The 16,166-nt window shown below is 42.4% G+C and overlaps 1 protein-coding gene across 2 annotated transcripts in view; it reads right to left on the bottom strand.

Annotated features, from left to right (window-relative positions):
- The window catches only part of LOC309559474 (cytochrome P450 2C8-like), a 105,555-nt gene that overhangs the window by 66,904 nt on the left and 22,485 nt on the right, over positions 1 to 16,166 (bottom strand). The window contains exons 1-2 of one of the 2 annotated variants that reach the window (XM_082262746.1): positions 1,178 to 1,281; positions 875 to 1,081 (exon numbers count right to left, since the gene is read on the bottom strand). In XM_082262746.1, coding sequence (XP_082118872.1) covers positions 875 to 1,054 — 180 coding nt within the window. In that variant the 5' untranslated portion in view covers positions 1,055 to 1,081; positions 1,178 to 1,281. Of the gene's footprint in view, positions 1 to 874; positions 1,082 to 1,177; positions 1,282 to 16,166 lie in introns of those variants that run through there. The other variant, XM_082262747.1, reaches the window with a different exon arrangement.

The raw sequence follows: 16,166 nt of genomic DNA on the forward strand, positions 1-16,166 counted from the left end.
TGTTTCGCTTTGTTTCAAAAAGCTTCGTCTGGAGCTATTACTAGAATTTTCTGTATATTGTATGGTGAGATACAAATCTCAACATCCTTGATACGTAACGAGGAGGATTGCTGTGGGCTTACAGGAGGCTCTGATTCTAATCATAGGCCATAGGACTGAATGCTTACTATATTACAGGTCCCAGCAAATAGAACTCAGCAAGGTACATACACACGTTGAGCTCCTGTTCACCTGCACAAGCTTCCTCCCCGGATGGGGAACCGCCACCAACCATGCAAAGTTATATTCTTTGCAATCTACATTGATCAACCAGAGGTGACTTTTTTTTTTCTCAACAAAAGTGGAGTTACTCTTTAAAGAAAACTCTTACTTTGCCCTGTTAAAACAAAGCATTGGTTTACTTAAAAAGAGGAGGTAAAGGCAAAACCTAACTAAAGGAGTTGTAAAGTCATAAGGTTTTTTTTTTTTTTAATTTTAATGCATTCTATGCATTAAGATAAAAAGAGCCTTCTGTGGGCAGCAGCCTCCCCAGCACCCCCTAATATTTACCCCATCTCTGTCCAGTGATGTCCACAAGTCCCTTGACTATCTGGGACTCTCCCTCCTGATTGGCTGAGACACAGCCGCAACGCCACTGGCTCCAGCGGCTGTCAATCAAAGTCAGTTAGCAAATCAGGAGACAGAGGGGGCGGGCCAAACCACAGCTCCGTGTCTGAATGGACACACAGAGCTGCAGCTTGGCTCAAGTGCCCCGTAGCAAGCTGCTTGCTTTACAGGGCTAGATAGATTAGGCTTAGGAGTGTGGCTGAGAGTAGGTTTAGAGTTAGTTAGGTTTTGCTTTTACCTTCACTTTTAAAAGTAAAGTTGTCCTCACCTTTAGGAGTGACTGAGGCAGCTCTTTGGCGTTCAGCTGTAGAATGTTCCCAAGCAGAGGAAGAGGAGTGGGCCCTGGAGGTAGGTCCTTCTGTTTGCTGTTATTAATCCACATCCGGAGGAATATGAGAAAAGCGATGCAGACGGCCAAAATGAGTGTCCCAACTCCACCAAACTCCATTGTCCCTGAAGAAGGGAATCACTGACACTGAAATGCATAGCAAAATTATAATGAGGATAAAACACTGGCCATTTACCTTTCACAGTGGTTCGTTCCAGTGCTCTTGGCAATAAAATTAAATACCCGGGAGAAATCTATAGGCTGTTGTTAATTTCCTTCTGAAAATACCAGCTGCCTTGCTGTCAAGATTGTACTCTGGCTTCATTCCTTTTGGAGACGCTGCTCATAATCCAGAATTTGTGGCTGCTGACATGTTCTAGGTCAGTGAATTAATGTTTTGAAATAAGAAATCATTACAATTTCTAGAAGGGTGTGGGCGATGGCAACCTAATTATTTTTAGCACAAAAATACCAGCTAGACCAGATAGGTGACTGAACGAGGTGTCTAACAATATCTCTTTTCCCTTGATGCTCAACTACACGGCTGAGTTCATGTGCATCATGAGAAATGTAGTTCCAAAACATCTGGGGTGCCAAGGTTCACCATCATTGGCCTAGAGCATCTTCACTTTTCTCAATTTCCTGGTAGATGAGGATATACACATCCTTTGTACCCTCCTGCAATACAGTGTCCAGGACCTGAGAAACCTATCAGCAGGTATTGTCGTGTGGAAGGTGGAGAGCCATGAATGTGCTTATGTAAATAGAGACTATAAGAAAGTCATTATTTGCATATCTATTTTGGGTATAGGGTGGATGAGTGGCGATGGTCAAATTTTGTAGTTAGAAGTAAGTACTGACAGCTCATACTCTCGAGTGTCTGGTTTTTTAAGGGCAGCCAAATAGTTGCCACCTAAAAGGTGATTGGATAATATTCCTAAGAGTCAGTATATTAGGTTAAGACAGAAGGGTAAAAGAGTATAAAAAAAGAAGCATAAAGTGATTATAAACCTTTGTTTTTTTAAACTAAAACAACAAACATGTTATACTTACCTGCTCTGTGCAATGGTTTTGCAGAGAGCAGCCCAGATCCTTCTTTTCTGGGGTACCCTGCCGATGCTCCAGGCCCCTCCTCTTCAGTGAGAGTGGCTTTCCCGGTGGGGGGGGGGCATCCGTGCATGCTTGCTCTGGAGCTGCCAGTCTGCATCTATTGACACAACTCAGCCTTGACCCCTGCTCCCTCATCATGCCATTTAATTGACAGCAGCGGGAGCCAATGGCTGCCACTGCTATCAGTCTGCCCAGGTAAGAGGGAGACAGCGGCTAGAGCCGCTGTTCTCGTGCACATTGATGGATCGGATCGGGCTCAGGTAAGAATGGGGGGGCTAGGGGGATCCTGCAGCCCAGAAGGTTTTTTATCCTGAAGGGTAAGTCCAGGCAAAACTTAACTAATGCTAAACCTGCTCTGTGCCACATTCTAAACATAATCTATCTAACCCTGTAAAGCAAAAATTGCTGTACTTACCTTTTCTGCACCTAATTCGGTCAGCTCTCCATCGGCGGAAGTTGTGTACAGGAGAGGACCAACAACGGCTGTTGGTTGCACACTTGAAATGAAATATGGACCTTTTATCTGCTCCTTGTCAATGGGATAATGAGGGAATAACACACACCTGGCCATGGAACAGCTGAGCAGCCAATTGTCCAATTACTTTTGGTCCCTTAAAAAGTGGGAGGCACATATACAAACTGTTGTAATTCTTACACCGTTCACCTGATTTGGATGCAAATACCCTCAAATTAAAGCGGAAAGTCTGCAGTTAAAGCACAACTTGTTTTTATCATTTCAAATCCATTCTGGTGGTGTATAGAGCCAAAAAGATTAGAATTGTGTAAATGTCCCAATATTTATGGACCGGACTGTATATCCTGCAGGTAGAGAGGTAGGAGAAAAGAGCCAGATGCCTGTCCTGCAGGGGAAAAGGGAGAACTCCTCGCCAGGTGAGGGCACCAATTCGTCCCAAATTCACTCGCAGGTTGCCCAAGAGTTCTGGGAGGAAAAACACGGATGGGGTTGTCGGGACTATTGGGGGTTGATTAAAATAATAATAGGTAAAAAGAAAAATTATTTTAAAAGCCATGTATATCTCATATTATGCATAAGAGATTCTGAATGGTATGGCTTCCATCTTGTTTTTAGGGTGAAATAAAGTTCATTTTCAAAATGTCTCTTACAAGCTTACAAGAGAGCATAGAATTTCAACAAAGGGTCTATGGTTTCAACAGAGATCTTTGTATTTCTTAAAATCATAAATAAGAGGCCTTTTGACATCTCTATCAGATAAGACTCAGTCAGTCTGACGCTATGTTAAGGGGTGATATCTCAGTCTGTTTATAAGTAGTTAACAATGGACAATACCCCAGTATATTCTAGTTGTATTTAAAGATGAACCATATAAGTTTTTAAAGATTCATCATTATATGTGTGAAGATATTAGCCATAATTATGTCATTATATTATGTAAGGCATATACATATATATTTAGGAATGTTATATTACCTTTTGGGTTTATATTCTTACAGTAGTAATCTTACTTAGAATACATTATTATTAAGTGTAAGAACAGATATATCTCGTCACTAATTACCTCATTTCAGAGAAGTTTGTGTCTAAGTGTTCAGAGGTATCATAAATTCTACCAACTTAGACGCTATGCCTGACAGTTTTTGGCATGGCCAAATAATTAATGGATCTTCACTAGCTAAGAGGTCGAAGGTCATCAGATAAGGATATAATGGTAATTGTTTCTAATTATGTTAACTACAAAATCTAATGAACGGTACGATACTGCCCTCTGTAGACGAAATACCAAATGCAGTTCTGAGATCATTTTGGTATTTCCCATATAGAAATATTATATTGTATTAAAAATATAGTTATTGAAATGGCATTAATTGCCAGAGAATGATGGAAATACAGATGGACATTTATGTATATACTGGGAGTCTGGACAAAGTTTTATATGTGTTTTATGATTACTCTTACATATAGAGAAATCATCCTTTAATTTTATTATACCAAGTATTGGGTTAATTATCAAAAGAGGTGTGTCTCTGACCTCACCAGTTTAGGTATAGAATATCCCGACCAATTGGGATAATGTTTCATCCCTCTGGGTTTTACTTATGGTAATTTTTATAGCTCTTTGTTCTTACCATATAAAAGACCAGCCCAGATGAGAGAGAAGACACATTACACTGCCCATCATACAATACACTTACATCACACACACACTTTTACATTCCTCGATAGACTCATCCAGACATACTCCATTTTGTCCACATCATTCATCTGAAACTTGGAGGAAACTCCTCCCTCACTGGCATCCATCTTAGGACTCTGGTAACGATTTGAAGCTAGCGGCCATCTTAAGTGTGGTAAATATGCCTTGCTATGTTATTTGATTTTATTCAACAATTGTTTATTTCCTTCCTTATATGTTTTATATTGCATATTTAAGGGTAATAAGATTACAATCCCAGCCGTATAAGCCATAGTAGATTTTTCTCTAAATAGCTGATTTTTGTTTTTATACATTTTTATTAATATCCGATTTAGTGCATTATTTGCAATTTTCAGTCTTCCGTTTGGCATGGCTTATTCTCACTCATCTGCAGTGAAGTGACTTTCAGCTATGCATTACGCAGACCATTGTAGTCTGTTTATATAGAACGTTTATTTATGGCTTATGCTATACCTGGGAAGAAATGGTAATCTTGCTTTCGTTTTGCTTTCACTTTCATTTTGTTTCAGTTTCACTTTCATTATTGAGCTAAACATCACATTGCATTGATTGTTTGAAGTTAGTATTTTATGTAGAGTTGTTTCTTTGTTTCACTTCTTGTTTGATCATATATCGTGATTACATGTCTGGTGAATAAATATTTTTATATATATTCCATACTGTACTGTACTCACTAAGATTGGTATATGCTTTTAAAAAGAAATTAATCAATTAAAAAGAATTCATGACATTGATTTGTGGAAATAGGTGAAGACTCTCCTTTCTTATAGATCTTTGCTTATTAACCATAAATAAATACACTGCTATATTCAGAGCAGTATAAATATTCTGACATAATTAAGTACGAGCGCGAGATATTTATTATTAAATATTCTTACAGGGTCCAATAGGATTCGGAAACAAGGCTAGAGCATGCAGAAGGGCAGTTAACCACTTGTACCACACTCATCTGTCTATAAAACCATTTGCTATTCTGCTATCTTTCCACCGATAATTCCACTGTCACCACAAAGAGCTCTAACAGCATCATGTCACACAACAGAGTTGGGCCCATGAGGCCAGCCAAGTTTCAGTAGACCAGTCACCCTGGAAGAAATGCCAAAGCTACAGGAGCTGAATGCAGCCCTGTAAAATTCCAGCTATGAGTTCAGCAATTCCTCCATTTATCAAAGAATGACCATTAGAGTGCAAGAAGGACAACTGCACTTCCAAGTCATCACACATAGGTCTGAACATTTTTCTGTAAAGACATGTATCTGATATACATCTTATGGACATCCCATACATCTCATAGACACCCACTACCCATCAGAAGTAGAATGACCCCACAATCATACTTACCCAGCAGAGTTTGAGTAGGAAGATTGATGATTGCCTTCAGAAAGATCTGGAGGGAGAGTCTGGAGTCCAGGAGTTCACACTGTGTGTCAGAGGTTGCGCTGGGACATGCAGGGTTAATAGGAAGGAGCCTCCTACCTCAAGCAACACAGAAGCCCTGTCAGAGAATCTGAGGCATGTCACTTGGAGAGGCTGTAACACTGAAATCACCTGTTGCTGAAAAAGAGAAAAGCTGTCTGGCTTGCAGGCTGAGACAAAGATGCAAAGAGTTAATAAGTGTGTCCTGCTATATGGAAATCTGGTCCTTCGCACAGGCAGTAAAAGGAGAGATATGCTGGAGGGGAGGAGAGCTGACAGTGTACATCAGTTCCTGCCCAGCTGAGTGTCACTGACAGAATCCAGGGAAGGAGATGCTGCAGGCATCCGAAGGTCCATTCACATGTGATGGCGGTGCTCTGGGAATCCTAGATTGGGGCAGGCGGTGTCCATTAACCGGTTCCTGACCACCCACCCCAGATTTACTGCAGCAGGCTGGCTGGGCTGCGTCAACCGATGTAGTCCTACGTTGGACGCGCTCGGGGGCACGCGAGAGCACACCCTCCGTCCCCGCGATGGTGTGATTCGGTTCAGAACCGATTAGTCATCAGGTTCAGGCCAATGATTTTTGGCCTGGACCTGGTGATCGGTCCTGACCAATGGTAGACTGTCCTGTACCTGTGTTTTGTAAACACAGGCACAGGAAATGATGCTCTCTTCCCTCGTGGAGCCCTTTTTGGTTCCAGCTTGAGAGAAGAAAGCATCTAACTGCAAGTACACAATCACTACACTGACACCAGTACACATAGGCACACATTTAACCCCTTGATCACCCCCCAGTTAACCCTTTCACTCTCTGTCACAGTGCACACTATATACAGTATATAGCTTTTTACTGATTACTGTAATAGTGTCACTTGTGACTTCAGTTAGTGTGAGAGACCATTAGTTTCAGTCCCAAATAGGTTTATGGTATGTGCCATCCTCCCCCAATAAAGATTTAACCCCTGATCACCCCAAGTTAACCCCTTCATTGCCCTGTCACAGTGTCACTTTTATAGTGTACAGATCGTTTTTTGTTTTTTTCTGATCACTATATTAGTGTCACAGGTGACAACAATTAGCATTAATGCTAGTTAGCATCAATCTAGGACAGCGTCAGATCCCCACCGCATATTTAGTAATATAATTTAACCCTTTGATTGCCAGTGACCCACACATACACACACTAAACACCTCCATTACTAGTATAGTGTCTGAACGGATCAATATCTTTGATCTGTTTAGAAATATACTAGCTTCCCCCATAGTCTAGTGTAACCAAAATGCAGCGTTAGCAGGATCGGCCACGACACCTGCCAGCACCTGCATTTAGCTCATCTGCCCATCCCAAAAGTGCAGAAATATCAACAGATTACTGTCACTTCCAATACACAACACAAAAAAAACGCAGCGTTAGCAGAGTCAGGCCTGATCTCTGCTAGCACTAACATTTTTTTTCCATAGCGATTCAAACAGTCCTCGACAACCAGGTGCTTTTTTACATGTGAGTCACACTAGGTATCTGTAAATGTATTGGCCAAAATGTCAAATGAAAGGTACACTAGTGAAGAGGCCCACAGGATACTGTAATGTTCTGGTACCTTTGGGTACCCTAATTACTCTTTCATAAGTGTATGCGCCCCACCATTCTCTTTTGGTAAGGTGCGCATACACCTTTAAGACTGATACTGTCATCACTGAGCGCCGGACTGGATGGCTATTTAGATCGCCGGCTCTCACTCACATGTGTTCGTTCAAACTGCTTTGTGCCTTGATGCTAACCTGTCTTGAAGCTCTCATGCTTGCAAGCATACCTCGCTGTCGGAACCACGCTGCGCTGATCCCTGTATCCCGCTACCGGATCATCCGCTCTTGCCGAACCTCTCCTCTGCTACATTGCTATTAGTGATAAGTACCCCACAGGGGAAACCTCTATAACCTTTATACTAAAGCTTACACTATCTAGCTCTGCATACTAAGGACTATTACTACATCTGCATTATCTAAGATTGCTAGCTCTTGAGCCTACTACCACCTGTTCTTGCACTGGGTTGATCTCTCTTGTATGTCCACCTGCTACTCTGTCATCTGCTACCATACATGATTGCTAAACCTATCTGCATCCCATCTGCTACTATCTTACTTTCAAGAACATTTCCTTTCGAGTATCTGTCATCTACCATCTCTACCCAACCTGTCTCTTCAGCCTATCATCACTGTGTTACTATATACATAAGTCACTCTAGGAAACATCTTATTGAGTGTGTGTATTTACTTGCTGAATTGAGATCATCCACACATGATGAGTCATTGAGAGTTGGGATTGGTGTCTCAGCGTTTCTCTACATGACTACTGAAGTGGAATATTTCTGCAGCTGAAAATCCACATCATACATAAAACGCAGGAGCGTTACAGATTGAACGAACCACAAATGGATTCAGCAGAAATAACCACTCAGATGACACAATTAAAACAGCAAGTAACTGCGTTAATACACGCACTTGCTGAATTAAAAGAAGACAATCAGGCTCTGTCGCAGCAGGTAATTAGACTGACACAACTTACCACTGCTCAGTCCCCTGAACCCAAAATAAATCCTCCTTTGGTATTTACAGGCGATCGAAAAAAATTTCGCGAATTTAAAAACGCATGTGAGTTACTTTTCTTGCTAAAACCCCGTACCTACCTTACTGATCACATTAAGGTTTGTACTATTATTTCTTACCTAACAGGCGATCCTCGAGCCTGGGCAGACTCTCTTTTTGAGAAAAGCAACCAGCTTCTCAACTCCTATGCCTTGTTCCTAGCAGAACTCACTAGCCTATATGATGATCCCAATAGGCAGAGTACTGCCGATCTTCAATTAAGATCCTTGAAACAAGGTGGGAGACCTGTAGAAGACTTTGTCGCAGAATTCAAGAGATGGACCCTTGATTCAGAATGGAATGATGCATCTCTGAAATCCCAATTTAGGCTTGGCCTATCAGAGGCCGTTAAAGACAAGCTCGCCCGAGCGGATCTGCCAAAAACCCTGGATGCATTGATACAACTCAGTATCACCATAGATAGAAGACTACGAGAAAGAAAGGCTGAGAAAATGGGAATGCCATTATCCAGTTCTTCTCGGATCTCGGCCGTTGACCCCGTTCCTATGGAGGTAGGAACCATACGCCCACCTCTATCAACTATGGAAAGAGCCAGAAGACGATCTGGTAATCTCTGCTTGTACTGTGCATCCCCGGATCACAAGATAAACGTCTGTCCCCTAGTCTACAAAAAGAAGGGTGAGTGTTCACATGTCCTCCTAGGGGGATTGACAACTTCAATCACTAACCCTTACCTTTCTGTTTGCTTAACATTACAGTGGGACCAGAACAGGATTATTACTAAGGCCATGATTGACACAGGATGTTGTGGAAATTATATTGACATACGTTTTGCTGCTTTAAATAAAGTTCCTATTATTTCTAAACTTAAACCTGTCTCAGTAAGTCTTATTAACGGTGTTCCTTTATCCTCTGGTCCGATCACTGATCAGACACAGGCACTCCTAGTCACTACTAACGGGTCTCATATGGAGACCACTACCTTCGATCTAATACCTTCACCCCACTTTCCCATTGTTTTGGGACTTCCCTGGTTGCACACACATCAACCAACCATAGATTGGAAGGAACAGACCCTGGCCTTCCTCTCTTGCTATTGCGAGGGTACGTGTAACCTCCCGTCTTTCGGGAAGATCCTGTCTGTGGTGACAGATGAGATTGCACCACTATGTTATCAGGATCTCTCTGAGGTTTTTCTTGAGAAAAATGCTCAAGCAGTACCTCCCCATCGAGACTATGATTGTAGCATTGATCTACTCCCAAATAGCAAATTGCCGTTCGGTCATGTTTATCCTCTTTCACAGGATGAACTTTCCCATCTCAAAGACTATTTGGATGAGAATTTGGAAAAAGGTTTTATTAGACCTTCCACTTCTTCCACAGCAGCAGGACTCTTTTTGTCCGCAATAAGGACTCAAGTCTCAGGCCTATCATCGACTATAGGCAATTGAATGCTATTACAATAAAAGATCGCTATCCTCTACCGCTTATCCCTGAGCTCATTGAGCAGGTGCGTGGAGCTACCTATTTTTCAAAATTGAACCTGAAAGGAGCATACAATCTTATTCGAATCCGTGATGGACACGAGTGGAAGACTGCATTCAGAACCAGATACGGATTGTTCGAATATCTTGTAATGCCATTCGGGCTATGCAACGCCCCTGCAGTTTTTCAACGATTTATAAACGATATTTTCAGAGACTTACTAGATGTCTGTGTTGTGGTATATCTGGACGATATACTTATATATTCACGATCCCTGTCTGAACACATAAGACATGTAAGACTAGTATTATCGAGATTGCTTGCACACAACCTTTATGTGAAACTGAAAAAATGCTTGTTTCATAAAGACGAGGTACTGTTTCTAGGCTACATCATATCCAAAACAGGAATCGAGATGGACATGAGTAAGATATCCTGCATTCAGGATTGGCCTACACCAACCACACGCAAGGCGCTACAGCGATTCCTTGGATATTTGAATTTCTACAGGAAGTTCATCAGAAACTTCTCTGCCATTGTGAGACCCCTCACACAGCTCACTAGCATTAAAAAACCATTCAAATGGTCAGATGAAGCAAATAAAGCTTTTCACCTGTTAAAGACAAGGTTTACTTCTGCTCCCATACTACGCCATCCAGACCCATCCCTCCAATACATTCTGGAAGTAGATGCGTCAAACATGGCAGTAGGAGCAATACTCTCCCAACGACCAACTCACACTTCACCACTTCATCCAGTCGCCTTTTTTTCTAAATCCCTAAGCAGTCCAGAGATAAATTACCCCGTGGGTGAAAAGGAACTGCTTGCTATAAAATTGGCTCTGGAGAATTGGCGACATCTACTCGAAGGCACCCAATTACCAATACTTATATACACGGACCATAAAAATCTCCAATATCTTCAGACTAACAAAACTCTCTCGCATCGACAGGTACGATGGTCACTATTCTTTCTAAGGTTTAACTTCCTAGTGACCTACACACCTGCAGATAAGAACAAAAAGGCGGATGCACTATCACGACTAACTGAAGAAAACTACTTTGAAATCCCTTCCGTTCCTATAATACCTCACAAACGCATTATTGGAGTTGTCCGTTCCTTGAAGGAAGAGGTTTTGCATGGTATAAGTTTGGATACACACCCACCACAACTAAATACTGATGCAGAAGGCTTCCTCTACTACAACGACAAACTTTACATACCACCTACCATACGCACCAAGATCTTGGAATTATCGCATGATGTGCCTATGGCAGGACATATGGGTATGACAAAGACTCTTAATCTGATTACCAGGCAATTCTGGTGGCCTGACATGAAAACATCTATACAAAAATTCGTCTCTTCATGCAATGTCTGTGCCAGGTCCAAAATTGACACTATGAGACCATCCGGTCTACTATGCAGTCTACCAATACCCCAAACTCCATGGGAAGTTGTGTCCTTGGATTTTATAGTGGAATTGCCTCCTTCCAAAGGATTTAATACCATCTTAGTGTCAGTGGACCATCTGACAAAAATGGCACATTTCATTGCTATTCGCAGACTACCTTCGTCCAAACAAACGGCAGAACTCCTGATGAAACATGTCTTTAAGTTACATGGTATCCCAAAAACTCTTCTGTCTGGCCGTGGATCACAATTTATTTCCAAGTTCTGGCAAGAACTATGTCACATACTACGGATCGAGCGGAAGCTCACTTCTCCTTACCATCCGCAGACCAACGGACAGACTGAAAGAGTCAACCAATGCATCGAGCAATATTTACGTTGTTACACTTCTTACCAACAGGATGATTGGGTGGATCTTCTCCCTCTGACAGAATTTGCCTACAACAACGCAACCCACAGTACGACCAAGCAGAGTCCGTTCTACTTGAACTATGGGTTTCATCCCTCTATTCTTCCACCACGCATCCTTCCTTCAAATAACCCAGTAGCTTCAGACTATCTTACCCAAATAAAGGACTCTCTGGGTTTGCTTAATACTACCATTGCACACGCTCATAGTCAACAAAAGAAGTACTATGATCTTCGCAGAAGACCTTCTCCTCAGTACGCTATCGGGGACCTCGTTTGGCTCTCAACAAAAAATTTAAGACTGAAAATCCCTAGCAAAAAGCTTGGACCTCTGTTCTTGGGACCTTTCCCAATCAAGAAACTTATTGGAAAAGCTGCAGTACAGCTTACATTGCCAATAGACCTCAAAATACATCCCATTTTCCATGTGTCGCTACTGAAGCCCCATGTTCCTGACCAAGGAATAAGGCCTACTATCCCACCTCCTCCTCCTGTACAAGTTGAAGGTGGAGAAGAATACGAGATAAAAGAGATTCTGGATTCTCGTATCCACAGAGGAAGACTTCAGTACTTGGTTCGATGGAAGAACTATGGGCCCCAAGACGACACCTGGCTAAACACCTCTGACATACATGCCTCTAGATTAATCCGCAATTTTCATGCGAAGTACCCAGACAAACCAGCTCCAGAGGCCTTCAGGAGCTGGCCTTAAGGGGGGGGGGGGGTACTGTAATGTTCTGGTACCTTTGGGTACCCTAATTACTCTTTCATAAGTGTATGCGCCCCACCATTCTCTTTTGGTAAGGTGCGCATACACCTTTAAGACTGATGCTGTCATCACTGAGCGCCGGACTGGATGGCTATTTAGATCGCCGGCTCTCACTCACATGTGTTCGTTCAAACTGCTTTGTGCCTTGATGCTAACCTGTCTTGAAGCTCTCATGCTTGCAAGCATACCTCGCTGTCGGAACCACGCTGCGCTGATCCCTGTATCCCGCTACCGGATCATCCGCTCTTGCCGAAAATCTCCTCTGCTACATTGCTATTAGTGATAAGTACCCCACAGGGGAAACCTCTATAACCTTTATACTAAAGCTTACACTATCTAGCTCTGCATACTAAGGACTATTACTACATCTGCATTATCTAAGATTGCTAGCTCTTGAGCCTACTACCACCTGTTCTTGCACTGGGTTGATCTCTCTTGTATGTCCACCTGCTACTCTGTCATCTGCTACCATACATGATTGCTAAACCTATCTGCATCCCATCTGCTACTATCTTACTTTCAAGAACATTTCCTTTCGAGTATCTGTCATCTACCATATCTACCCAACCTGTCTCTTCAGCCTATCATCACTGTGTTACTATATACATAAGTCACTCTAGGAAACATCTTATTGAGTGTGTGTATTTATTTGCTGAATTGAGATCATCCACACATGATGAGTCATTGAGAGTTGGGATTGGTGTCTCAGCGTTTCTCTACATGACTACTGAAGTGGAATATTTCTGCAGCTGAAAATCCACATCATACGTAAAACGCAGGAGCGTTACAGATACTGAGCATGACAGATGAGAGCGATGGGGAAGCCTCACTGTCTGAATCAGGCGACAGAGTAGTGGCCCCTGCTAAAGTCACGTGCACCTGACCCCGTTCTTCAGTTGCTGAGGTGCAACAATCACATGGTTCTCGTATTCAGCAAAGTGTCTGTACTAGTGCCGCTCAACCTTCTAGTAAACTGGCAAGCATCAGCGGCCTAGTACATCCTGGTCATGGTCAAACCAGCACTGCAGTAACACTTGCTGATGTGGCGAGTCCTATATGTGCAGTTCAAGCTGGTGCGGTGGCTAGCACAAGTAGTTTCCTGCAGCCACCAAGAATTCAAAGACAGGCCTGTAGAGCCCATAGTGTCCTTCCTGTTGCACTGGCAAATCCTATTTGTGCGCCCACCACTTCTGCAGTGCCCGTACTTTCCCCATTCACTGGCCAACCCGGAATTCAGGTGGAAACAGCCAATTTTTCTCCCCTTGACTTTTAGGAGCTGTTTTTCACTGAAGATCTGTACAGATCTATTGTGGACCAAAGCAATTTATATGCTGATCAAGTATTCGCCGCAAATCCAAATTTGACCCTTGCCAGAGAATTTGCATGGAAACGTATCATTGTTTCCGAATTTAAAACCTTTCTGGGCCTATCCCTCCTCATGGGCATTACAAAAAACTAATGAGTTGCGGTCATATTGATCCACTGACCCAATTCACCATATGCCTGTGTTCTTTGCTGCCACGGCCAGGGGGAGATACGAGCAAATCCTGTGGTTCATGCACTTCAGTGACAATATACTCTGTCATCTTCGGGGTGACCCTGTATATGACCGGCTCCACAAGATTCGGCCTCTCGTAAATCACTTCAACCAGAAGTTTGTAGCCTTGTATACGCCCCAACAAGCTGTCTGCATTGATGAGTCCCTGATTATGTTTTCTGTCTGCCTTGCTTTCAAACAGTTTCTCCCCAGCATGTGTGCCAGATATGGGGTCAAGATGTATAAGCTCTGTGACAGGGCAACAGGCTAAACATGTAGTTTCGGGAATTACGAGGGCAAAGATAGCAATGTAGAGCCCCCAAACTGCCCAGAATAAATGGGGAGCAGGGCAAGGTTGTTTGGGACTTGGTGTCACCGTTATTCGGAAAGGGGTACCATTTATATGTGGACAAATTCTATACAAGCGTGACACTTTTTAGTCACCTCTCTGAATTTGCAATTGACGCATGTGGCACCGTGTGACCTAATCATGGGGCTTCCCCCAATGGCTTGTAGATTCCCGACTGAGACGGGGGGAGAGAGCCTGCTTGAAGTCTAACGGATTGTTTGTAGTGAAGTGGAGGGACACACAGAATATTTTCGTTCTGTCCTCCATTCACGCAGATACGACAAATTTTAACGACAACTGGTGTTGAAGCCCCTCTGTGTCCATGAATACAAATTTAACATGGGAAGGTAGGACTAAAACTAATCACCACCTTCAGACTTTCTAAGGGCGTAAATTGTTGATTTCACTCCTCACTACCTATCACAATTTTGGAGGCCATGAAATGCCAAGATATCACAACCACCCCCCCCCCCCAATTACCCCTTTTCAGAAAGTAGACACCCCAAGGTATTTGATAAGATGCTAATATGCATGTTGAGTATTTTGCAGCTCTCATTTATTTTGGAAAAAGAAGAAAAAAAAGGAAAATGCTTTTTTTTTCCTTTTTTCAATTTTCAAAACTTTGTGACAAAAAGTGAGATCTGCAAAACACTCAACCTGCCTTTCAGCAAACAGCTTAGGGTGTCTTTCTTCTGAAAAGGGGGCATGTGGCGAGGATTTGTGCTATCTTGGCATTTCATGGCCTCTGAAACTGTGATAGGTAGTGGGGAGTGAAATCAACAATTTACACCCTAAAGCCTCACGTACCGATTGTCGGCCGTAAATATTCGGCCGACGACCGATCGGCCGATTGTAGGCTTGTTAGTATGATGCTTCCGACAGCCGACAGCGCACTTTCGGCCGAAAAGAATCTGTCGTGCAGGCATTAAAATTTTTGTTGGCCAACACCAGAACGGCCGATTGTTCGCCAGTCAGTACAGAATTCAGCCGACAATCAGCAGATTTGCAAGACTGGGCATGCTCAGAGAAGAAAAAACACAGGGAAAATTAACCATCACATGACATCACTTCTGCAGTCGGCGGACAAAATTCTTGTGCAGTCTTTTGCACTTTTCAGCGGACAGGACAGCCCTGGACAAAAGACGGCCGATCGGTCGGCCGACGATCGGTACGTGTGTACGAGGCATTAGAAAGCCTAAAGGCAGTGATTGGTTTTTGGGATCCTGTACGTGGCTAGACTGCCAAAAACACACATGTGGTATCCCCATACTCAGGAGAAGCAGCAGAATGTATTTTGGGGTGTAATTCCACATATACACATGGCATGCGTGAGCAATATATCATTTTAATGACAACTTTGTGTAAAAAAAGAAAATTTTGCATACACCTGTGACAAAAAAAGAAATATTCAATGGACTTAACATGTCTCTGGAAATTCCTTGGGGTGTCTACTTTCCAAAAAGGGGTCATTTTTTTTTTTTTTTTTGGGGGGGGGGGGGGTTTGTACTGCCCTGCCATTTTAGCACTTCAAGAAATAAGATAGGCAGTCAGAAAGTAAAAGCTGCGTAAATTCCATAGTTTGTAGACGCTATAACTTTTGTGTAAACCAATAAAAATAAGCTTATTGAGATTTTTTTATCAGACATGTAGCTAAATACATTTTGGCCTAAATGTATGACAAAAATGTAGTTTATTGGATATCTTTTATATGAAAAAGTAAAATAATTTTTGGACTTTTTTGTTTATATTGCAAAAAAATAAAAACCGCAAAGGTGATAAAATACCACCAAAAGAAAGCTCTATTTGTGGGGAAAAAAAAGGACGTAAATTTCGTTTGGGTACAGCATTGCATGACCACGCAATTGTCAGTTAAAGTCACGCAGTGCCAAATTGCAAAAAATGGCCTGATCATTAAGCGGCAAATCCTCCTGGTCCAGAATTGG

The sequence above is a fragment of the Pelophylax lessonae genome, assembly GCF_965119305.1.
Source record: "Pelophylax lessonae genome assembly, chromosome: 7".
NCBI lineage: Eukaryota > Metazoa > Chordata > Amphibia > Anura > Ranidae > Pelophylax > Pelophylax lessonae.